Here is a 26,717-nt window from a genome sequence, read left to right as displayed (position 1 = left end):
CAGGGTCCAGTAGCCTGGATAGTGAGGTGATTCCCCATAGTTAAAGTTCCACAATAAGAGCTATGACGCTAATATTTGTGTAAACTCTTCACAGTTGTGTTCTGTGTGGGTGTCACTGAGTAGACTGATTTGTATCCGTTTGCTGCGTTTCAATTAGGGACTTTTATTTTGAAGGCGAACCGCCAATTCCTCTTTTGTGGCTAATCGTTAGTGTCTAGCTTCACATAGGTGAAGCAAATGAACCAACAACAACACCGACATGACGCATGGTGGTGGTAGATGTAAAAAATTATAATACTTCATACCGTAAATGGGAAAAGTAAATAACGAAACAAAGGGAGGCATCGGAAAACAACTTCGTCTTTCCCATACAGGCTTTTTCCATTCCAGTGGTTTTGCGCTGTGAATACGGGTAGTAGGGGCAACATTTCGCAATCTATTTAGCATGCAGTTGCAGTTGAGTGCGCGCACTAGACTGGAAGCTTTTTCCTCGTTTAACCTAATAACATGAATATTACATAATTTATTGAAGCTTTTTATTTTAACTTTATAAGGCGTACATTTCTAAGGTGTTTTGTGAAACCTTTACTCGCGCGCGACGTCTGCGCTACATTCGAGTGAAACCAACGGGGAATAACATAAAACACGGAATACAATGACTATGTCCGTCGCAGAGAGGAATTCAGGGTCCGAGGGGAAGGAGGAGGAGAGTGAAGATGAGAGTGAAATCCTGGAAGAAAGCCCATGCGGTCGCTGGCAAAAGCGAAAGGAGCAGGTTGGTTTATCTATTTGGTTGCGCCGGTGGCAGTGAATCAACTGTCTGCTGCAGGCGTTTCCATTGCTGCCGCGTAGGCGACACATATTAACAGCTAAAGGGGAGACAAGAAAAATACATCAGTCAGTTTGGAACATGAGATGTCTGCTAGGCCTATCTGTCGTAATGAATCTAATAACCTATCATTGGGGGTTGGATGGTCGTGCCTGTCTGATGATGTCTGTATTGTGGCAGCAGCAGGTGCAACCCATACAGTAGTCTTTAAACCGCCCCTCAGTTCTATTATTTAACAGAAAAGGGCGTGGGCCCTTATCAAATTAATTGCATGGAACACACAATTATTTTGGAGTGATGGATGGCTTATTGAACCAAACCCTCTTATCAATAAGAGCCTATACTGGTTTGACAATTATTATATTTTTTCCAAATAATCTGTGTTGATCTATGATTTTTAGACTATTAAGAAATTGCGCTTGTTGTATTATACAGTAGTAAAAGTGTATGAATATGATATTTAGCCACATTGCAGATACAATCTGCCTCATTAATGATAAGGTCAACACAGAGGCAATGCTGACTACAATGGTGTGCCCAATATGGTTAATACAATACAATGTAGCTCTTCAGACCTGTCTGGAAGACAGTTAGAAAACCAACTCCATCATCAACAACTGCATCAGAAAAGAATGGCCCTGCCTAGTGAGTAGCAAGTTCTAGAGAAGATAAGGCTTCAGCATTGAAACTGAAGGTTATCTCTGTGGGACACCCGTAGGTTCCACCGTGCTTCCCACAACTGCCTGACCTCCCTCCTATCTCTCCGACACAGCGTACTTCACATGACAGACACGGTTGGCCAACAACACTCACATACACACACACACACACACACGCACACCACCTCCCACCGTCGCTCCCAGTGTTTTTCCACTCATTGATTACACATCAGTATGTTTGCTGGTTTCTGGGTCACTTTGTCTGTCTACATTACCATAAACCCTCCAGTGACACTTTTACGATGTTCTCATTTCAACATGGTACTAATGCTACTAGGAGAGGAGATGGAGGGCACATCGATAGGATGCAACAATTCATGAATGAGACTTTCATTCATGTGTAGCATGTAGCATCTCACCTTTTACTGGGCGATTCCAGCATTATGGACATTACATTTGTTGCAAAATAACAACTTTAATGTATCACAGAATAGAAAATATATATATAAATGAAACTTTTGATGTGAGGATCTATAGTATCCCTTGGGTGAGTGTATACCCCCAAAAAGTGGTCTTCTAAATATTGGCATGTTGGAGAAATAAAGATAATAAGATGCGTTATGGATGTTACATGAATTGGACAAGCTTTTTGGGGAGACTGAACATATTAGCAAAAGTCAGTGCGTTTGTAAGTCTTAGGTCAAAACATGGATAGCCATTTTGAAAGAAAGGCTTGGCTGAACACAAAAAAAACAATCATTTTGAAATGATTGTCATTTCCATTATTACTTTAGAGAAGAAAAATTATCGTTATGGATGTTACACCATCCGTTATGGATGTTACGGTGTCTGAAATAGACCTTAATATTTCTTGATCTAAATCTATCAGAACACATTTGTTTTCATTTGGAATGTTTTTAAAATGTCAGCAGAAGGCATAATACCTTAGAATTACATAATTACAGGCAGCCTGAATAGTATACAAGGCCAGGCACCACACCCTAACAGGTCTTTTTTTCTCTTATACAATAGAGGAAAAGCAGCCAACAAGTGCTCAGCATATGTGGGAACTCCTTCAAAACTGTTGGAAAAGCATTCCTCATGAAGCTGGTTGAGATAATGCCAAGAGTGTGCAAAGCTGTCATCAAGGCAAAGGGTGGCTACGTTGAAGAATCTCAAATATAAAATATATTTTGATTTGTTTAACACTTTTTTGGTTACTACATGATTCCATATATGTTATTTCATAGGTTTGATGTCTTCGCTATTATTCTACAATGTAGAAAATAGTAAAAATAAAGAAAAGCCCTTGAATGAGTAGGTGTGTCCAAACTTTTGACTGGTACTGTATATACAGTGCATTCGGAAAGTATTCTGACCACTTCCCTTTTTCCACATCTTGTTAAGTTACAGCCTTATTCTAAAATGGATTAAATAAATAAAAATCCTCAGCAATCTACACACAATTCCCCATAATGACAAAGCTAAAACAGGTTTTTGACATTTTTGCAAATGTTTTAAAAATAAAAAACAAAAATACCTTATTTACATAAGTATTCAGACCCTTTGCTATGAGACTCGAAATTGAGTTCAAGTGCATCCTGTTTCCATTGATCATCCTTGGAATCTTTCTACAACTTGATTGGAGTCCACCTGTGGTAAATTCAATTGATTGGACATGATTTGGAAAGGCACACACCTGTCTATATAAGGTCCCACAGTTGACAGTGGATGTCAGAGCAAAAATCAAGCCATGAGGTCGAAGGAATTGTCCGTAGAGCTCCGAGACAGGATTGTGCAGCATTGAAGGTCCCCAAGAACACAGTGGCCTCCATCATTCTTAAATGGAAGAAGTTTGGAACCACCAAGACTCTTCCTAGAGCTGGCCACCCATCCAAGCTGAGCAATCGGGGGAGAAGGGCCTTGGTCAGGGAAGTGACCAATAACCCGATGGTCACTCTGACAGAGCTCTAGAGTTCCTCTGTGGAGATGGGAGAACCTTCCAGAAGGACAACCATCTCTGCAGCACTCCACCAATCAGGCCTTTATCGTAGAGTGGCCAGACGGAAGCCACTCCTCAGTAAAAGGCACATGACAGCCCGCTTGGAGTTTGCCCAAAGGCTCTCAGACCATGAGAAACAAGATTCTCTGGTCTGATGAAACCAAGATTGAACTATTTGGCCCCAATGCCAAGTGTCACTTCTGGAGGAAACCTGGCACCATCCCTACGGTGAAGCATGGTGGTGGCAGCATCATGCTGTGGGGATGTTTTTCAGCGGCAGGGACTGGGAGACTAGTCAGGATCGAGGCAAAGATGAACGGAGCAAAGTACAGAGAGATCCTTGATGCTCTTGCTCAGGACCTCAGACTGGGGCGAAGGTTCACCTTCCAACAGGACAACGACCCTAAGCACACAGCCAAGACAATGCAGGAGTGGCTTCGGGACAAGTCTCTGAATGCCCTTGAGTGGCCCAGCCAGAGCCCGGACTTGAACCCGATCGAACATCTCTGAAGAGACCTGAAAATAGCTGTACAGCAACGCTTCCCATCCAACCTGACAGTGCTTAAGAGGATCTGCAGAAAAGAATGGGAGAAACTCCCCAAATACAGGTGTGCCAAGCTTGTAGCATCATATCGAAGAAGACTCACGGCTGTAATCACTGCCAAAGGTGCTTCAACAAAGTTCTGAGTAAAGGGTCTGAATATTTCTGTAAATGTTATATTTCAGTTTTTTGTTTTGAATAAATTAGCCACATTTTCTAAAATCAAGTTTTTGCTCTGTCATTATGGGGTATTGTGTGTAGATTGACAAGGGACAAACCAATTTCATCAATTTTAGAATAAGGCTTTAACCTACCAAAATGTGGAAAAAGTAAAGGGGTCTGAATACTTTCTGAAGGCACTGTATACTGTGTAATATATATATATATATATATATATACAGTGGGGGAAAAAAGTATTTAGTCAGCCACCAATTGTGCAAGTTCTCCCACTTAAAAAGATGAGAGAGGTCTGTAATTTTTTTTTTTTTTTACAGACAAATTGAAAAAAGAAAATCCAGAAAATCACATTGTAGAATTTTTTATGAATTTATTTGCAAATTATGGTGGAAAATAAGTATTTGGTCACCTACAAACAAGCAAGATTTCTGGCTCTCACAGACCTGTAACTTCTTCTTTAAGAGGCTCCTCTGTCCTCCACTCGTTACCTGTATTAATGGCACCTGTTTGAACTTGTTATCAGTATAAAAGACACCTGTCCACAACCTCAAACAGTCACACTCCAAACTCCACTATGGCCAAGACCAAAGAGCTGTCAAAGGACACCAGAAACAAAATTGGCTGGGAAGGCTGGGAAGACTGAATCTGCAATAGGTAAGCAGCTTGGTTTGAAGAAATCAACTGTGGGAGCAATTATTAGGAAATGGAAGACATACAAGACCACTGATAATCTCCCTCAATCTGGGGCTCCACGCAAGATCTCACCCTGTGGGGTCAAAATGATCACAAGAACGGTGAGCAAAAACCCCAGAACCACACGGGGGGACCTAGTGAATGACCTGCAGAGAGCTGGGACCAAAGTAACAAAGCCATGTCCAGGCCCGTCTGAAGTTTGCTAGAGTGCATTTGGATGATCCAGAAGAGGATTGGGAGAATGTCATATGGTCAGATGAAACCAAAATATAACTTTTTGATAAAAACTCAACTCGTCGTGTTTGGAGGACAAATAATGCTGAGTTGCATCCAAAGAACACCATACCTACTGTGAAGTATGGGGGTGGAAACATCATGCTTTGGGGCTGTTTTTCTGCAAAGGGACCAGGACGACTGATCTGTGTAAAGGAAAGAATGAATGGGGCCATGTATCGTGAGATTTTGAGTGAAAACCTCTTTCCATCAGCAAGGGCATTGAAGATGAAACGTGGCTGGGTCTTTCAGCATGACAATGATCCCAAACACACCGCCCGGGCAATGAAGGAGTGGCTTCGTAAGAAGCATTTCAAGGTCCTGGAGTGGCCTAGCCAGTCTCCAGATCTCAACCCCATAGAAAATCTTTGGAGGGAGTTGAAAGTCTGTGTTGCCCAGCGACAGCCCCAAAACATCACTGCTCTAGAGGAGATCTGCATGGAGGAATGGGCCAAAATACCAGCAACAGTGTGTGAAAACCTTGTGAAGACTTACAGAAAACGTTTGACCTGTGTCATTGCCAACAAAGGGTATATAACAAAGTATTGAGAAACTTTTGTTATTGACCAAATACTTATTTTCCACCATAATTTGCAAATAAATTCATAAAAAATCCTACAATGTGATTTTCTGGATTTTTTTTCTCATTTTGTCTGTCATAGTTGACGTGTACCTATGATGAAAATTACAGGCCTCTATCATCTTTTTAAGTGGGAGAACTTGCACAATTGGTGGCTGACTAAATACTTTTTTCCCCCACTGTGTATATATATATATATATATATATATATATATATATATATATATAACCATTACCAGTTGAATGTAGACACAAATATAAGACGTTTTTGTATAATAATTATTCTGAAATATTGTAACAAAATATGTAAATGAGACAGTATACATGTGTATTTACTGCCAATGAAGTCAGTATATTTTGGGAGGCTTTTCATTTGAAAAATACACTCATCATTGTCACAGTTGTAAATATGTATATATTATTGTTATTATTATTATTTTTATTATTGTTTCGTTCACACCTGCACTGTATTTCACTGTACACTGCAACTACATCTGCGACCATGTGCATGTGACTAAATAAACACCTTAATCTATTCACAGATTGTTGATAAATACTCTTCTCATGTTTCTATCTAAAAAACAGTACTGCCATGTATGAGACATGCATTTCAGCATATATTTTCCAAGAGAATCTTAGTTAGAACACATGATTTTAGAGATATCAACAATTGCTTCAGGAAAAGTCTGAAGAATACTTCTCAGAATAAAATTCAGTGAATGCACAAGCTTCTGAAGCTAAGATATGATTAATCAATATCCATCACATCCACAACCTTTATGGATGTTATTCATATCATAACGCTGAACAAGGATACTGACAATGAAAAGAGAGAAACCAATTATAGACCATATAAAACGTTGTTGAAAGTTGGCTTTACAGAGAAAGTTTCAAGATGATCCAATGTAAAATCAAAGATTTGCAGATGTTTTCGCAGGTGCAGCGAAATGCTTGTGTTTCTAGCTCCAACAGTGCAGTAATACCTAGCAATACAATTTAAAAACAATACACACATATTCCAGAAAAATAAGAAAGGTGTAAGGTGTAACATGTAAGGGGACTGTTTTACAAAAGCTTTTCCTAAAAAACATTATGGATGTTACATTGCCTGTCCAAGTCACCCCCTATCTTTTCAAGATAGCATAACACACAAACAAACCTCAAGACACTTCAATTTGGTCTGTATTGCTTCATAACATCTGCACTTCATAACTAACACTGTGGGACAGCTGTGAGTGGAAAAACAAGTTATGTGAGCCCCTTTCTAAAAGCCATGAAATATGATTGTCTCATAAGCCTTTTTTGAGACTTGGCCTCCTACTCTGTACTTGTCAAAATTCATGCAATTTCCTACTTAAACTGGTCAAATAAAGCCTGAACTCCAACATACACTGAGTATAACAAACATTAGGAACACCTTCCTAATATTGATTTTGTCTTGCCCATTCAACCTCTGAATGGCACACATACAGTGTATAGACCTTAAGAACGTGGTTTCATTTGGAAATGACTAACTTTATCTGTACATGCTCAGGTTGAACTTCCTATGGAATCACCCTATTACCTTTACTGTTGACTATTTCTCTAATATGTATGAATGATGAGGACTAGCCTATTACATGGTTATAACACTGTAGCTCAATTGGTAGAGCATTGCACTTGTAACGCCAGGGTAGTGGGTTCGATCCCCGGGACCACCCATACGTAAAAATGTATGCACACATGACTGTAAGTCGCTTTGGATAAAAGTGTCTGCTAAATGACATATTATTATTATTATTATCACGCTACATGATGAGTACTTGTTCTATTGCGTCATTTTTATGAGCTCGAGCTGAATCATAAATTATAGGACAATGAGCTCCTTGATACAATAAAAACTGGACTGTTTAGAGTAAGTGCTAAGTGCTATCCACTGAGTCACATTGTTTTGCATTCCTGTTGCACCATTAAGCAAGCCTAGGTGTGTCCAGGCAGGCAGAATATGGAGTGCATTTAGATGTTCAATAAAGGAGTCAATAGGGGAAAGGTTTGGTATTTACTCATGGTGAACCAAATGCTTATAAGAGTTAGTTTATAGCCTAAGCAGAACAAGCTATAGGTAATGTTAAGTATATTGGTTTTATATCCTTAGGAGTTGGTTGGCAGATATTACTCCTCAGACCTTATCAGACAGTGGTTTGATTGCTTTCAGAGACAGACTAGGTAAGCAAGGCTCCAGAGGTTGAAAAACTAGCCAAAGGAAGACATTTTCTGTCAACAATTACAACCAATATCCATGTGTTGTTTTCCATTGACATCCATGTGAAAGGCAAATCAAGACATTAAGCCAAAGCCTTTGTCATGTGTCTCAAGGAGGCAGAAACAATTTGGTGTCTGTCAGAAGCTAGATCAATCCTGCTTGTTGGAGTGGCTGATTAGGTTAAACCTACCCCGTCCCTTCACCTAGACATGGGAAGAAATCAATGTGGGCATTAGGAAGACATAGTAATTATGTGGCAGGCAGAGACACGCTTTTGATGTAATCTATTTTACATTTACATTTGAGTCATTTAGTAGAGGCTGTTATTTAGTAGAGGCTGTTATTTAGTAGAGGCTGTTATTTAGTAGAGGCTGTTATTTAGTAGAGGCTGTTATTCAGAGTGACTTACAGTTAGTGCATTCATCTGAAGATAGCTAGGTGGGACAACCACATATCACAGTCATAGTAGGGAAAGGGGGGGTACTGTGGGATTACTTAAGATACTTTTTGAAGAGGTAGGGTGTTTTCGGAAGATGGGCAGGGACTTTGCTGTCCTAGCTTCAGCAGGAAGCTGGTTCCACCATGGGGTGCCAGGACTGAGAAGAGCTTGGAATGGGCTGAGCGGGAGCTTCCCTCCCGTAGGGGTGGGAGAGCCAAAAGACCAGAGCTGGCAGAGCAGAGTGCTCAGGTTGGGGTATAGGGTTTGAGCATAGCCTGAAGGTAGGGAGGGGCAGTTCCTCTTGTTGCTCCTTAGGCAAGTGCTATGGTTTTGTAGTGGATGCGAGCTTCAACTGGAAGCCAGTGAAGTGTGTGGAGGAGCGGGATGATATATGGGAGAACTTGGGAAGGTTGAACACCAGGCGGGCTGCAGCGTCCTGGATAAGATGCAGGGGTTTGATGGCACAAGCAGGGAGCCCAGCCAACAGCGAGTTGCAGTAATCCAGACGGGAGATGACAAGTGCCTGGATTAGGACCTGCACCATTTCCTGTGTGAGGTAGAGTCGTACTCTAAGGATGTTGTAGAGCATGAACCTGCAGGAGAGAGTCACTGCTTTGATGTTTGCAGAGAACGACAGGGTGTTGTCCAGGGTCAACCCAATGTTCTTTGCACTCTGGGAGGGGGACACTGTGGAGTTGTCAACCGTGATGGAGAGGTCTTGTAGCGGGCAGGCCTTCCCCGGGAGGAAGAGCAGCTCAGTCTGGTCGAGGTTGCGCTTGAGGTGGTGGGCCGACTTCCAAGCCGAGATATCTGCCAGGCATGCAGAGATGCGTGTCACCACCTGAATGTCAGAAGGGGGATGGAGAAAAGTAGTTGAGTGCCATCCGCATAGCAATGATAGGCGAGACCATGTGAGGATATGATGGAGCGGAGTGACTTGGTGTATAGAGAGAAAAGGAGAAGGCCTAGATCCGAGCCCTGGGGGACACAAGTAGTGAGAGTATGTGGTGCAAACACAGATCCTCTCCACGTCACTTGGTAGGAGTGGCCTGCCAGGTAGGATGCAATCCAAGAGTGTGCAGAGCCTGAGACGCTCAGCCCTGAAAGGGTGGAGAGGAGGATCTGATGGTTCACGGTGTCGAACCCAGTGGATAGATTTAGGAGGATGAGAACAGAGGAGAGGGAGTCAGCTTTGGCAGTACGGAGAGCCTCCGTGACACAGAGAAGAGCAGCCTCGGTTGAGTGACCCATCTTGAAGCCTGACTGGTTAGTGTCAAGAAGATCGTTATGAGAGATATAGTGAGAGAGTTGGTCAGAAGGGATACTGGTCTGTAGTTTTTGACGTCAGAAGAGTCGAGTGTTGGTGTCTTGAGGAGGGGAGCGACTCGGGCCATTTTGAAGTCAGAGGGGATGTGATCAGGGATGAGGGAAGTGAGGAATGGGAGAAGGTTTCCAGAGATGGTCTGGAGAAGGGAGGAGGGGATGGGGTCGTGCGGGTAGGTTGTCAGGCGGCCGGACCTCACTAGTCGCAGGATTTCATATGGAGAGAGAGGGGAGAAAGAGGTCAAGGCGTAGAGTGGGACGAGGAGCGGATTTGTACTAAGTTGGCTCATGTTGGTTTTGCCAGGCCTTGTTTCCTCTTTGTCAATTGTGTCATGTTTTTATTAGCAATCGGTGTCAATTTATACGTCATTGCAAAAACCTTAGCTAGTAGTCACTAGCCTGGTCCCAGATCTGTTTGTGTTATCTTACTTTGCCAACTCCTTGTCACTCATTGTCATGCCAAACACGACAATTCCATAAGGAGTTGGCAAGAAAGCAGAAACAGACCGGCACTCAGGCTAAGTAGTCGCCAACTCTGCAACTTGATTTCAAAGCTTTGTGGTACACTGCTTATTTTGGGGCAATCATAGTGTCTGGTTTGGTGTTTGTGCAGCCCTTACACAAGGACAGCCAGATGGACCTCAGAAAGCATGACAAAAGCAATGTATTGAGTCATCACAGAATTCCATCCGTTTTTAAGATAAAACACAGATAGGCATTTGAAATAAGTTCACTATTCAAATAATGTAATGAGTTTTTTGAAAAACAGTCGAAATACATGTCGTTTTTTGGTAACTTTTGTTTAAATGTACTTGCTGCGCAGCTTGCGCGACTCTGGAGAGATGTGCGCGTTGCAGCAGGGCGGGTGATGGGCAGGGGCTGGTGTGTGTGACATGGGAGGGAGAGAGAGAGAAAGTAGCCACTGATTTGTGCTAGTGTGTAGCAATGTCACATAGATCATTTTATTTAATTGAGACAAATACTTTTTTCCATCTTCAAAAATGAATACTCTTGCATGTATTCGAATACTAACGTCCGTTTGGATATTTGAATAACTGTGCCCATCCCTCGTTTCTTATCATCCTATTCGGAAGGAGTGTACATTCCAGAGTTCTATTCTTCCCCAAGGGACCTGGTGGAGCAACTCTACTCTACCCTGATCTGTAAGAGTGGGACTTTTATCTGTGGCCTAGCTGGGGAGATAATCACTAGTCCAGGGAGTAGTGTATAATGAAAGAGGCCCATCGATGAGTGAGCTCTCCGCCCCCTGCAGCCCAACGCACCTTCACCACTTAACCCCAGGGGGCAGGGGAGAGAGATGGAGGGAAATGTGATCTTTGCCCAAATAATCCTCCCTAGTGAGACACATTGTCCATCATCCCATGCTTGTATCCACTATTACAGCAATAGTAGTAGCGGTGAAGATGGGACTACAGTGATGGAAGGACCCAGTGGGATCGGCAGGCAGCCTTCTAGTTAGACAAGCGGGCAAGTAACTGGAGGGTTGCTGGTTTGAATGCCAGCTCTGACAAGATAATCTTGTGCGAAGTGAGCCGGCAACCAGAGGGTTGCTGGCATCATCCTAGATACTATCGCCTGTCGTTGTGCCCATGAGCAAGGCACTTAACCCCCTATAATTACTCCAGGGGCACTGCACTGCGGCTGACCCATTGCTTCCAGCAACTCGGAGTATGTGGGTGTGTGTCTCGGGGGGTGGGGTTGTGAGCATAAAGACACATTTCTGTTCTCTGTAAATTAATGGCCAATAAAGTACATCTTATCTCTTCTTGTTTCAATGTAAATTCATGACTGTTGAGGGACCATGAGAATGATGATTGACAGGCACATATATTTGCATAGTTTTGTACAGGTGTCACTGCTCACTGTTGCACTTGCAGGTCTTTGTTCTGAGACAGAGGGGGGAATAGGTGCCAACAATGTGCACCAACGGCTTTACGCACATGACCCCGAGTGGTGCAGTGGTCTAAGGCACTGCATCGCAGTGCTAGCTGTGCCACTAGAGATCCTGGTTCGAATCCAGGCTCTGTCGTAGCCGGCCGCGACCGGGAGACCTATGGGGCGGCGCACAATTGGCCCAGCGTCGTCCAGGGTAGGGGAGGGAATGGCCGGCAGGGATGTAGCTCAGTTGGTAGAGCATGGCGTTTGCAACGCCAGGGTTGTGGGTTCGATTCCCACGGGGGGCTAGTATAAAAAAATAAAAAATAAAAGTAATGTATGCACTCACTAACTGTAAGTCGCTCTGGATAAGAGCGTCTGCTAAATGACGTAAATGTAAATGTAATGACCGCATGACTGCTTCTCCATGGCAACTTATTACAAGGTTCATGCTTGACATGCCTGTCATGGAGAAAGTTGATGTATCTTAAAAATTAAGAATATTGTCAGCAACGTCTTTAGTTGAACTTTACAGTTACAGTACTATACAGTAGGCCTACATGATATTACAGTACTGTACGTGGATCAAATTCATGTGGTTACTGTAACTGACACACGTCCTCAAGCAAATAATTATCCTAATGGCCACCAAACCCTCAGCTCAGTCCAAGCCACAGGCATAGCTGGCCCTTGTAAGCCCCTGTCATGTCCTGGCTAGCTGTAAGTGCTGTCTTGCTTTAAGGGATCTCTCCAATGACCGCTGCGTCCTAATGATCCAATGCAGACTTTCTCGCCGGAATGACACCCACTGCGATGTCCCCTGCAGGGGAAACAGGGACAAGTCATGTCATGTCTTAAATAGACACTCGCTGTTATGCAAAAGCACTTAACAGAAATGAATCCCCCCCTCATCACATTGTTGGAGTCCACTTTATTGTTTATTACAGGGGTGTTGAGCTAAAACAATGGCCATGGAGGATATCCAATCAGATTGAATTACATGTACACTTTCAGGGAGAGTCTGTTGGATTATCTGTCATTGTGAAACACATAGATTTCAGACAAAATAAAAAGCAAGCATCTAGATTAAATAAAAAAAAGTATAATGTTAATCTTCAAGAATTGCTTACGAATCTATCTGGTTAGGCCTATTGGATAGAATTCCAGGACAAGACAGACCAACATGAACATCAGCCATGCGCGGTAAATCACCTGCTGGGTGTCGACAAATGGTAACGATTCAGTGTAGAATCGATGTTTGTGTTGGAATGTCTTGCCTTTAAGGGAGGACCTCCTCCTTAATGAAGATATAGAGTAAGACTGCAGTTAAACCTGATCCATCATAACAACCCATTGACCCAACCTACATTACTAAAGTGTAGCATGTCTGGCTACCGTTACCACAAGACCTGGTCTCAGAATTGGCTGGGCTGGCCAAACTCAGATTAATATCTGTGCGTGGACAGGAGGTTTTCTCACCTGGAATGATGGCCACTGCTTGTATGAAGTAGTGATATAATGTCCCTCCCCCTTTGGGCGCATCGGGAGATTGATTAATTAATGGTTTTATGACATTGCAGCAGACAGACAGTGTCCTGTATGACTGAAAAGCAGAGGAGTTCAGATGGCAGGGGAATCTCGCCTTGAGAATAATGTACAATGTACCCCTCATTTGATACTCCACACTGTACTTAAAAAAAGTTAAAAAGTCATTGACAAATAGAGTAAACAGAACAGTGTGGAAAACTCATTGTCATTCAGAGTTTTATAGTTCCAGACATTTTATGTTAAAAGATACTATCAAGAGCAGTGTGCGGGTTTCTTCTTTTTTCCCATGTTAAAAGATACTATCAAGAGCAGTGTGCGGGTTTCTTCTTTTTTTCTCATGTTAAAAGAAACACCATACTGAAGCTACTGTATGTGTAAACCATTGAACTTTCTCTTCCTCTACAAATGGACAGTGGGGTCCGAAATGATTGACACCCTTGATAAAGATTAGCAAAAATTACTGTATAAAATCAATATTTCAAATACTTAGTTTATTGTATGCTCAAAAAAATTGGGAAATTGTATTATTTTAAACTAATACAATTGCTCAGAGAACAAGATTTTTTTTAACAAGTAATACTTTTTTTCTCTAAAAAAAAGTAGGGGTCAAAATTATTGACACCCCTGTTTAGGCTTGGGCGGAGTTTGCTAAATGGCATTGGCACTTGGATTGGAACCAGTGCTTTGGTCAAATGACATGAAAATAGAGCCACGTACACCAGTGGTGGGTTTGGCGTCGAAATGAGAATGCATAAGCAGAAAAGAACCCCATACCTACTGTAAAATATGGTGGTGGATCATTGATGTCATGGGGCCATTTTGCTTCCACTGGTCATGTGGTCCTTGTTAAGGTCAACGGCATCATGAACTTTACCCTTGTACCAGGACATTTTTGCCAAAAATCTGGTTGCCTCTGCCATGAGGCTGAAACTTGGCCATAAGAGGATCTTAAAGCAAGACAATAACCCCAAGCACACATCAAAATACACAAAGAAATGGTTAATTGGCCACAAAATCAACATTTTGCAATGGCCATCTCAGTCTCAATCTCAGTCCAATCCTCGCAAGGTGAGGTATTGAAAGGTATTGAGAACAGGGGTGTCAATAATTTTGACCCCTACCTAAATGAGAGAAAGAAAGTAGTACTTGTTAAACAAAATCTCTTTCTCTTAGCAATTGTATTAGTATAAAAAATATAAGTTCCCCATTTTTTGGAGCATACAATATAGCTCAGTCATTTAATTATTTATTTTATATAGTCATTTTTGCTCATCTTTATCAAGGGTGTCAATAATTTCACACCCCACTGTAATTGACCTTCGTGGGGTGTGAAGACATGTTTTATGGCATGAGAGTAGTTCATTACACCAGCAGCTAGGATTACTGTACAGTCGTGGTCAAAGGTTTTGAGAATGACACAAGTATTGGTCTTCACAAAGTTCGCTGCTTCAGTGTTATGAGATATTTTTGTCAGATGTTACTATGGTATACTGAAGTATAATTACAAGCATTCCATAAGTGTCAAAGGCTTTTATTGACAATTACATTAAGTTTATGCAAAGACTCAATATTTGTGTTGACTCTTCTTTTTCAAGACCTCTGCAATCTGCCCTAGCATGCTGTCAATTAACTTCTGGGCCACATCCTGACTGATGGCAGCCCATTCTTGCACAATCAATGCTTGGAGTTTGTCAGAATTTGTGGGTTTTTGTTTGTCCACCCGCCTCTTGAGGATCGACCAGAAGTTCTCAATGGGATTAAGGTCTGGGAAGTTTCCTGGCCATGGACCCAAAATGTTGATGTTTTGTTCCCAGAGCCACTTAGTTACCACTTTTGCCTTATGGCAAGGTGCTCCATCATGCTGGAAAAGGCATTGGTCGTCACCAAACTGTTCTTGGATGGTTGGGAGAAGTTGCTCTCGGAGGATTCTTTATTCATGACTGTGTTCTTAGGCAAAAATGTGAGTGAGCCCACTCCCTTAGCTGAGAAGCAAACCCACACATGAATGGTCTCAGGATGCTTTACTGTTGGCATGACACAGGACTGATGGTAGCGCTCACCTTGTCTTCTCCGGACAAGGTGTTTTCCGGATGCCCCAAACAATCGGAAAGGGGATTCATCAGAGAAAATGACTTTACCCCAGTCCTCAGCAGTCCAATCCCTGTACCTTTTGCAGAATATCAGTCTATCCCTGATGTTTTTCCTGGAGAGAAGTGGCTTCTTTGCTGGCCTTCTTGACACCAGGCCATCCTCCAAAAGTCTTCGTCTCACTGTGCGTGCAGATGCACTCACACCTGCCTGCTGCCATTCCTGAGCAAGCTCTGCACTGGTGGTGCCCCGATCCCGCAGCTGAATCAACTTTAGGAGACGGTCCTTGGGCTTGCTGGACTTTTTTGGGCACCCTGACGCCTTCTTCACAACAATTGAACCTCTCTCCTTGAAGTTCTTGATGATCCGATAAATGGTTGATTTAGGTGCAATCTTACTAGCAGCAATATCATTGCTTGTGAAGCCCTTTTTGTGCAAAGCAATGATGACGGCACGTGTTTCCTTGCAGGTAACCATGGTTAACAGAGGAAGAACAATGATTTCAAGCACCACCCTCCTTTTAAAGCTTCCAGTCTGTTATTCTAACTCAATCAGCATGACAGAGTGATCTCCAGCCTTGTCCTCGTCAACACTCTCACCTGTGTTAACGAGAGAATCACTGACATGATGTCAGCTGGTCCTTCTGTGGCAGGGCTGAAATGCAGTGGAAATGTTTTTTGGGGATTAAGTTCATTTTCATGGCAAAGAGGGACTTTGCAATTAATTGCAATTCATCTGATCACTCTTCATGACATTCTGGAGTATATGCAAATTGCCATCATCAAAACTGAGGCAGCAGACTTTGTGAAAATTAGTATTTGTGTCATTCTCAAAACCTTTGACCACGACTGTACTATCGTACTAGCATACTATTTCCAACTCTGCATTTTACCACACTAGTTAATATTCACATTATTCTAGATACAGTATCGAGTTGACCTGTAGGTGGCTTTTAAACATTTTCCTAACTAATAATAAAACATTGTTGCTACATAATTTTATCTCAGAGAACAGCCTTTGGTCATAAACTTTCACGAAATTACGGTGTGTTTGCCTTTGAGCAAACATATAGAGGATATGCTGACATGCACATTCATACTCCAGCAAACACAGATAGTTCAGAGGTGTTAATAAATGCTAAAAAGCGTTAATGAAATAACTGACATTGGTGATCATTCTTCTTAAGTGGCCTATTACTGTCAGATGTCAGGTAGCAGAAACAAAATATGTAATCCAAACAACTGCCAGTCAGTGTCTACAATAGGCTGTCAGCTTTTCACACAGCACAGCGCATGGCATGTCCAGGTATTATTTACCCTCTGGCCACCTGGTAGGGAAGACTTGGCGTGGCTGGCTGCCTGCTGTGCCTAACCCAAGTCCACTAACAGCCCCAGCCCAGCCTCTCTCCACTGCAGCCTGTGTTGTGTACATTAGGGCACACAGTGGAAAATGTTTTGCAATGGAAAACGCAAATGAGCATTTCTCATTGACAAGTCCATGTTGTCCCACCCTGGTTCAGTCCGTTTTTTTCCCTTTGGTTGCCGAATGAACATGACCCTGGAGTACCAAGAGGAGTGCAACGGGAGAGAGAGAGGTCCTCCTGGCCTGGGCTAAGAATAGTGTCTGTCAGGTGCAGTAGTGTGGATAGATCATGTTGCCAGGACACGGTGTGAACCCATATCACCAAGTGTCATGGGGCTGAGATCTGAATGAGGCAGAGCAAACAACAGACCAGATGGTGTCCAACACAACCAATTAGAGTCTGTCATTAACAGGGGCGGCGATCCTCTTATTTGAAAGAAATGCAGCAGATGTATTTATTTATTTATTTAAACTGGTGTCACTTGTAATGCTTGATATGTTGCGCTGATGGATCCTGCTTTTGTGCTAGTGTAATATCTGAACTGATTAGGCCTATATTACCTTGGACTTGATTAAACCATTGACAACATGAGAGCGTTCATTGATGAGGCCCTTTGGGGCCATCGTATACAACGCAGTATCCATCACCGTTTTCCACTTGAGTCATGTGAAATGGAGCTTCTCATTCTCACGCTCCCTCCGACAGGGTAGCTGGCATGGGAAGAAATCTTTGAGGAATGGCTGACGCCTCCTGCAAGCCTCCTCCGTAGATGTTACCGTTGTCTAAATGCCATGACTTCCCTGCCACCTTGGATCCATGTCACAGTGTCACTATGCAGTTTGAGGGTGCCACCGGTGTGTAATTCTCAATGTCAAAACTCAAGCATTACCCTTTGGCCTATAGCTGTTTGAGTGGCAAAATGTTAATTTTAGCCCTGTTTTGTATGGTTGATTGATTAACATTCTTCCTAATTCTTCCTTCATTCTGACATGTTAATTTGGAGTACTAGAGATACATCTGGAAAGTGCATATTACTACAGACAAAGATTTAAGATTAAGATTTGCATAATTTAAAGCATAAGGCATACGCTGATCCATTTTTCACCATTTGTCACTGACAGTAGGGAGAAGTAGAGCTTTTTCACTTGGCCTCCATTTTCCTATTCTGCATTAAATATTAATATCCATCTTGTTCGATGCAAAGGGGATGGCGCCTCTCTTTAAAAGTTGCTTTTAGTAATTTGCTCAGTGTCTAAGAGAATAAATGTCTTGACTCATGTTAGTCCTGTACTTTTATGGGGAATTCTGGTTTTGAGCAACAGCTCGCAGCTGATTCACAGCTGTATGAGTCCCTTTGTCAAAACTCGGGGAATTCAGGTTTTGACTCACGGTGTTGGGCAAACGCGGGGATAAGTGCTTGATGTGTTCTGCTTCACTGTGTTGGAAGCTCTCAGTCATATTTTATGTATAGTGGTGGGGTGACACAGTCTAGGATATACTTTATTCACCTATCAGTGATCTATAGACTGAAGATACAGTATGTGCAATTGTATAGCCAAGATGCCTCAAAGCATAGCAATAGTGTCAAAAGTCCAAAGAATAACAGCCTTGCAGTCTCATTATTGAAGCCAAAGGTCATCACCCTCCCCCAACCAGCAGCATGAGAGGATTAAGGGGCCTACAGGAAAGGGCAAGGTCATGAGGCCAACAAAACGTTAACATTCCTACTTCAAATACGTTTTGAAACCAGACTTTCCAAAAACTAGAGTTGTCATGCAACCTTAACCCAAGAAGCAAAGGTGTTTGACCTTTTATTTTGTTAGAGGTTTAGGCTTCTTTACCTAAACACAAGGCAAATGTGAAACTACCAGAAGGGTTTTAGGTCAGGGATGTGATCAATGAACATCTAACCTTATTATTTACCTGTCAATCCCTCAGAACCCTCCAAGTTCATATGCTCTCTCGCATTATTGTCCATAATCATTGCCATGGCGGAAGAAATCTCACCACTGCCTAAATAAAAATAACTCCTGTCCTCCATGCTTAAGGGATTATAGGAGATTTGCATTTTCAAATTTGAATGCATCTCTTTCTTGTTTCAGCAGCCTGGCGAGAAGTAAGCAGGTCTTTTGCATGCAGGGGCCAGAATATAATAAAATGTGACTCAACACCGATCGACTCTTCATGAATTAAACATGGTTCTGGCTTCTGTGAATGGCCTCCTGCTATGAGTTTATGAGAAATAGCTTTACTAGTGCAGTAGGCTCTCTTTGTGGGCAGCTCAGGGGAAGTGGCATTGGATATTTATAAAAGAGTGATATTAGTACATACACTATATATACAAAGGTATGTGGACACCCCTTCAAATTAGTGGATTGGTCTATTTCAGCCACACTCGTTGCTGACAGGTGTATAAAATCGAGCACACAGTCATGCAATCTCCATAGACAAACATTGGCAGTAGAATGGCCTTAATGAAGAGCTCAGTGACTTTCAACGTGGCACTGTCATAGGATGCCACCTTTCCAACAAGTCAGTTCTGGAAGCAACGTCAGCACAATAACTGTTTTTCAGGAGCTTCATGAAATGGGTTTCCATGGCCGAGCAGCCACACACAAGCCTAAGATCACCATGTGCATTGCCAAGCTTCGGCTGGAGTGGTGTAAAGCTCGCTGCCATTGGACTCTGGAGCAGAGGAAACGCGTTCTCTGGAGTGATGAATCACACTTCACCACCAGTTTGGTGGAGGAGGAATAATGGTCTGGGGCTGTTTTTCATGGTTCGGGCTAGGCCCCTTAGTTCCAGTGAAGGGAAATCTTAACGCTACAGCATACAATGACATTCTAGACGATTCTGTGCTTCCAACTTTGTGGCAACCGTTTGGGGAAGGCCCATTCCTGTTTCAGCATGACAATGCCCCCGTGCACAAAGCAAGGTCCATACAGAAATGGTTTGTTGAGATCGGTGTGGAAGAACTTGACTGACCTGCACAGTAGCCCTGACCTCAACCCCATCGAACACCTTTGGGATGAATTGGAACGCCGACTGCAAGCCAGGTCTAATCGCCCAACATAAGTGCCCGACCTCACTAATGCTCTTGAGGCTGAATGGAAGCAAGTCCCCACAGCAATGTTCCAACATCTACTGGAACGCCTTCCCAGAAGAGTAGAGGCTGTTATAGCGGCAAAGGGGGGACCAACTCCATATTAATGCCCATGATTTTGGAATGAGATGTTCGACAATCATGTGTCCACATACCTTTGGCTAATGTAGTGTACCTTGGCCCGTGCTTGCACAGACACTTTGATCCTGCTTTGTCTTTCATTATGCTAATTGAATGGACACTCCTCTGTCACACAATCTGAAGTCCTAGTGCTCTTCAGCTGTAATGCAGATGTTAACACGTTGCCAAAGAGCCAGTCAGACTCCCAGCTGTCAGTCCAGTGTGTCACTCAGTCATCACACTGCCTCCCTGGAGTGCCTGGGTAAGAGAGGTACAACAGATACCCGTCAATCATGAGCACAAACACTACACTGCCAAAGGACACTCTCTCTCCCTTAACTGTGTCTCTCTTTCGCTCTCTCTCCCTTTTCTTCTCCCTCTTTCTCTGCATGGGGTCAACTTAACAAGCTCAACACCAGCCACTTAGCTAATTACAACCTTATAAAAAAGAACAATATGTCGGAGAGATTTTTTCATCAAGTTAACTACTGTCCTGACATACTCAGATATTTGTGGTCTATTAAGACGTGTTATAAGAGAAAGTGAGTGCTCGCCTTTTGTTCATTTTTTATTTAATTTATGAAGAGTATAAGAGTTAAGCACGTTCTACCCCTTACCAGATATTGTGCCGACCTTTTACAATCTTCTCAAGGTGTGAGATAATGTCCGTTGGATGTGTCCGACATTCAGTTCTTGCATGCCACCAAACTCTGCCAAGCTGCTTTTCTTAAGGCGTATGCATGCTTCCCAGCCGAAACAGTTCGGAACAGTTTGTGTATATATTATGACTACATTTTGTGACGTTTTTGTTCGTTTTGGTCTTCTGCAAAGTTTTTTGGGGATGTTCGGGTAGCCAAAGTCTACACCCCTTCGTCAGTGATTGGTCAACAGTCGGGATTCTTCAATTAAGTTTTTGTTGTCGTTCAATGAGAGACTAATCATTTTCATGCATAGTTTTTCACTTGAGAAATGCTGCACTAAACATCTTAGTTAGATGTAAAATTACACAACTAAGATCTCCTTGGCAAAAACTTGAAAATTAATAACACATTTCTTGAGTTATCTTAGATTAATTCTGACTATTTTGAGGAAGTATTCTGGCTACGGCATCTTAAAATGGACAAACAGTACTATTGCTGCTTTTTCTAGTTTTTCAAGCAAAAGTATTTTAAGGGAGTATGCGAGCACACTTTTTTGGCTAGGTGCCAGCGGAACCTTTACTTGTCAAATAGTGCAAACTATGTCTTTGCTAAGCTGGCCAAATCAAGCCAAGCTGTTAGCTTTCACCCCGTGTTACCTCTTACTTACTCTTCCTGGCATAGTGCTGAACTTGTTCGACCTCTGAGGTTTGCCTCTGAGGTTTTGCAGGGGGTTCAGACTGAGACCCTGTTGTTCCTCCTCTCTGGTTCTGCAGTAGCCCTTTAAACAAGCAGTATGTGTGATTTACAAGCATGAATTGGGTAATCCAGTGGGCAGCAATTACCCTCTTTATGGAGAACTTTAATACATGGGTGGACTTTGCCAGGCTCTAATAAGCCTCTCCGGGAACCAAGTCAATCCCAGATGTTTTGAAGGAGTGGGACAGGTGCCAGATTCAGGTCAAAGCAAACACACATCCCATTAGCCCAGCTGCCCGACCGACTGACTGACTGACTGTGTTGTGGAGAAGTCTCACCCAGTTCTAATCCTTCTTCCTGGAATTGGACTGTTTTTGTTCACCAAAAATGACACATTTCTTAACACTCTCCATCTTCGTTTGGTAAACCTGCCATTTTTAAATTTTTTATTCTCACGACTGGCTGCTGCCAGCATTGGTGCAAATGAATGTATTTGCCTGAAAGGGCTCCAACTGCTTAGCAAAGCAGGATCAGATTTCCACCCAAAGATAATAATTAAAATGGAGGCCCTGCTTCAGATTCTCTCATGAAATTATGTTTACGGTCTTTGAAGGTATAAACAACCATTTGATTTAGTATTTTTGCCTGCATTGGTAGAAGATCTAGTTCCTCACTTTAAGTGGTGATTAGGGAATACCGCTAAAAGTGGTATGCCATACACATGATCTCCATAATGTTGCATTGCAACTGGCCTCTTAGAGGATGACAGTCACATTGATCTTCATAAATCCCCCATGCATGACATGCTTTAATCATTGGAGTCATGCTCATTGAAGTTGAAGAATGTGTGAAACAAGCTGCTCACTCTTGGATTGCGTCCTACCTAACAGGTCGCTCCTACCAGGTGGCGTGGCGAGAATCTGTCTCCGCACCACGTGCTCTCACCACTGGTGTCCCCCAGGGCTCAGTTCTAGGCCCTCTCCTATTCTCTCTATACACCAAGTCACTTGGCTCTGTCATATCCTCACATGGTCTCTCCTATCATTGCTACGCAGACGACACACAATTAATTTTCTCCTTTCCCCCTTCTGATAACCAGGTGGCGAATCGCATCTCTGCATGTCTGGCAGACATATCAGTGTGGATGTCGGATCACCACCTCAAGCTGAACCTCGGCAAGACGGAGCTGCTCTTCCTCCCGGGGAAGGACTGCCCGCTCCATGATCTCGCCATCACGGTTGACAACTCCATTGTGTCCTCCTCCCAGAGTGCAAAGAACCTTGGCGTGACCCTGGACATCACCCTGTCGTTCTCCGCTAACATCAAAGCGGTGACCCGATCCTGCAGGTTCATGCTCTACAACATTTGCAGAGTACGACCCTACCTTAGACAGAAAGCGGCACAGGTCCTAATCCAGGCACTTGTCATCTCCCGTCTGGATTACTGCAACTCGCTGTTGGCTGGGCTCCCTGCCTGTGCCATTAAACCCCTACAACTTATCCAGAACGCTGCAGCCCGTCTGGTGTTCAACCTTCCCAAGTTCTCTCATGTCACCCCGCTCCTCTGCACACTCCACTGGCTTCCAGTTGAGGCTCGCATCTACTACAAGACCATGGTGCTTGCCTACAGAGCTGTGAGGGGAACGGCACCTCCTTACCTTCAGGCTCTGATCAGACCCTACACCCAAACGAGGGCACTACGTTCATCCACCTCTGGCCTGCTAGCTCCCCTACCTCTACGGAAGCACAGTTCCCGCTCAGCCCAGTCAAAGCTATTTGCTGCTCTGGCACCTCAATGGTGGAACAAGCTCCCCCACGACGCCAGGACAGCGGAGTCACTGACCACCTTCCGGAGACACTTGAAACCCTACCTCTTTAAGGAATACCTGGAATAGTATAAAGTAATCCTTCTTCCCCCACCCCCCATAAAAAAGGTGGTAGTCCCACTGGCTATCATAAGTTGAATGCACCAATTTGCAAGTCGCTCTGGATAAGAGCGTCTGCTAAATGATGTAAATGTAAATTATAAACTGGGTGGTTCGAGCCCTGAATGCTGATTGGCTGAAAGCAGTGATATATCAGACCGTATACCACGGGTAGACCAGGGTGCACATTTTGGTTTTTGCCCTAGCACTACACAGCTGATTCAAATAATCAAAGCTTGATGATGAGTTGGTTATTTGAATCAGCTGTGTAGTGCTAGGGCAAAAAACTAAACGTGCACGCTGACATAGACTGACCATGAGAGAAGAATGGCGCCGGAGGAGATGGCTGCCGTTTTACGGGCTCCTAACCAATTGTGCTATTTTGTGTGTTTTTTTGCGTTGTTTGTAACTTATTTTGTACATAATGTTTCTGCCACCGTCTCTTATGATCGAAAAAAGCTTCTGGATATCAGAACAGCGATTACTCACCTCGAACTGGACGAAGATTTGTTCTTTAACGAGTTGGACGCAAAGGATTTACTCCAGATACCAGACCAGGTCCAAATCCCAGTCATTCGCATGAAGAAAAGACGCCGATACAGGGTCCGCAGGTCCGGGTGCCTTGTGAGAATTCGTCGGCAAGTGGGTAACCCGCCTCTACCATTCGTCCTATTGATCAACGTGCAATCATTGGGGAATAAACTGGATGAGCTCCGTCCAAGATTATCCTACCAATGGGACATTAAAAACTGTAATATCTTATGTTTCACCGAGTCGTGGCTGAACAAGGACATGGCTGGTTTTTCCGTGCATCAGCAAGACCGAACAGCTGCCTCCGGTAAGACAGGGGGTGGCGGTCTGTGTCTATTTGTCAATAACAGCTGGTACGCAAAATCAAATATTAAGGAAGTTTCAAGGTTTTGCTCGCCTGAGGTAGAGTATCTCATGATAAGCTGTAGACCACACTATTTACCAAGAGTATATTTTTCATAGCGGTCTATTTACCACCACAAACCGATGCTGGCACTTAGACCACACTCAACGAGCTGTATAAAGCCATAAGCAAACAAGAAAATGCTCATCCAGAGGCGGCGCTCCTAGTGTCCGGGGACTTTAATGCAGGGGAAAAAAACTCTAGACCACCTTTACTCCACACACAGAGACGCGTACAAAGCTCTCCCTCGCTCTCCATTTGGCAAGTCTGACCATAATTATATCCTCCTGATTCCTGCTTACAAGCAAAAACTAAAGCAGGAAGTACCAGTGACTCGCTCAATACGGAAGGGGTCAGATGACGCAGATGCTAAGCTACAGGACTGTTTTGCTAGCACAGACTGGAATATGTTCCGGGACTCATCCGATGGCATTGAGGAGTATACCACATCAGTCACTGGCTTCATCAATAAGTGTATCAGTGACATTGTCCCCACAGTGACCGTACGTACAGTGAGGGAAAAAAGTATTTGATCCCCTGCTGATTTTGTACGTTTGCCCACTGACAAAGAAATGATCAGTCCATAATTTTAATGGTAGGTTTATTTGAACAGTGAGAGACAGAATAACAACAAAAAAATCCAGAAAAACGCATGTCAAAAATGTTATAAATTGATTTGCATTTTAATGAGGGAAATAAGTATTTGACCCCCTCTCAATCAGAAAGGTTTTTCTGGCTCCCAGGTGTCTTTTATACAGGTAACGAGCTGAGATTAGTAGCACACTCGTAAAGGAAGTGCTCCTAATCTCAGTTTGTTACCTGTATAAAAGACACCTGTCCACAGAAACAATCAATCAATCAGATTCCAAACTCTCCACCATGGTCAAGACCAAAGAGCTCTCCAAGGATGTCAGGGACAAGAATGTAGACCTACACAAGGCTGGAATGGCCTACAAGACCATCGCCAAGCAGCTTGGTGAGAAGGTGACAACAGTTGGTGCGATTATTCGCAAATGGAAGAAACACAAAATAACTGTCAATCTCCCTCGGCCTGGGGCTCCATGCAAGATCTCACCTCGTGGAGTTGCAATGATCATGAGAACGGTGAGGAATCAGGCCAGAACTACACGGGAGGATCTTGTCAATGATCTCAAGGCAACTGGGACCATAGTCACCAAGAAAACAATTGGTAACACACTACGCTGTGAAGGACTGAAATCCTGCAGCGCCCGCAAGGTCCCCCTGCTCAAGAAAGCACATATACACACCCGTCTGAAGTTTGCCCATGAACATCTGAATGATTCAGAGGATAACTGGGTGAAAGTGTTGTGGTCAGATGAGACCAAAATGGAGCTCTTTGGCATCAACTTAACTCGCCGTGTTTGGAGGAGGAGGAATACTGCCTATGACCCCAAGAACACCATCCCCACCGTCAAACATGGAGGTGGAAACATTATGCTTTGGGGGTGTTTTTCTGCTAAGGGGACAATACAACTTCACCGCATCAAAGGGACGATGGACGGGGCCATGTACCGTCAAATCTTGGGTGAGAACCTCCTTCCCTCAGCTAGGGCATTGAAAATGGGTCGTGGGATGGCTATTCCAGCATGACAATGACCCAAAATACATGGCTAAGGCAACAAAGGAGTGGCTCAAGAAGAAGCACATTAAGGTCCTGGAGTGGCCTAGCCAGTCTCCAGACCTTAATCCCATAGAAAATCTGTGGAGGGAGCTGAAGGTTCGAGTTGCCAAACGTCAGCCTCGAAACCGTAATGACTTGGAGAAGATCTGCAAAGAGGAGTGGGACAAAATCCCTCCTGAGATGTGTACAAACCTGGTGGCCAACTACAAGAAACGTCTGACCTCTGTGATTGCCAACAAGGGTTTTGCCACCAAGTACTAAGTTATGTTTTGCAGAGGGGTCAAATACTTATTTCCCTCATTAAAATACAAATCAATTTATAACATTTTTGACATGCGTTTTTCTGGATTTGTTTGTTGTTATTCTGTCTCTCACTGTTCAAATAAACCTACCCTTAAAATTATAGACTGATCATGTCTTTGTAAGTGGGCAAACGTACAAAATCAGCAGGGGATCAAATGCTTTTTTCCCTCACTGTACATACCCCAACCAGAAGCCATGGATTACAGGCAACATCCGCACTGAGCTAAAAGGTAGAGCTGCCGCTTTCAAAGAGCGGGACTCTAACCCGGACGCTTATAAGAAATCCCACTATGCCCTCAGACGAACCATCAAACAGGCAAAGCGTAAATACAGGACTAAGATTGAATCCTACTACACCGGCTCCGACGCTCGTCGGATGTTGCAGGGCTTGCAAACTATTACGGACTACAAAGGGAAGCCCAGCCGCGAGCTGCCCAGTGACACAAGCCTACCAGATGAGCTAAATGACTTCTATGCACGCTTCGAGGCAAGCAACAATGAAGCATGCATGAGAGCACCAGCTGTTCCAGACGACTGTGTGATCACGCTCACCGTAGCCGATGTGAGTAAGACCTTTAAGGAGGTCAACATTCACAAGGCTGCAGGATTACCAGGACGTGTACTCCGAGCATGCGCTGACCAACTGGCAAGTGTCTTCACTGACATTTTCAACCTGTCCCTGGCCAAGTCTGTAAAACCTA

The 26,717-nt window shown here is 43.4% G+C and overlaps 1 protein-coding gene across 1 annotated transcript in view; it reads left to right on the top strand.

Annotated features, from left to right (window-relative positions):
* The first annotated feature begins 229 nt into the window (after positions 1-229).
* The window catches only part of LOC121569912 (nuclear receptor-binding protein 2), a 72,221-nt gene continuing 45,733 nt past the window's right edge, over positions 230-26,717 (top strand). The window contains exon 1 of the mRNA XM_041881243.2: positions 230-775. Within this exon, the coding sequence (XP_041737177.1) occupies positions 656-775 (120 nt within the window). The 5' untranslated portion in view covers positions 230-655. The remainder of the gene's footprint in view (positions 776-26,717) is intronic.

The sequence above is a fragment of the Coregonus clupeaformis genome, chromosome 7, assembly GCF_020615455.1.
Source record: "Coregonus clupeaformis isolate EN_2021a chromosome 7, ASM2061545v1, whole genome shotgun sequence".
Classification (NCBI taxonomy): Eukaryota; Metazoa; Chordata; class Actinopteri; order Salmoniformes; family Salmonidae; genus Coregonus; species Coregonus clupeaformis.
The sequence above is the reverse complement of the archived record's forward strand: the minus strand, read 5'-3'. Positions and strand labels throughout refer to the sequence as shown.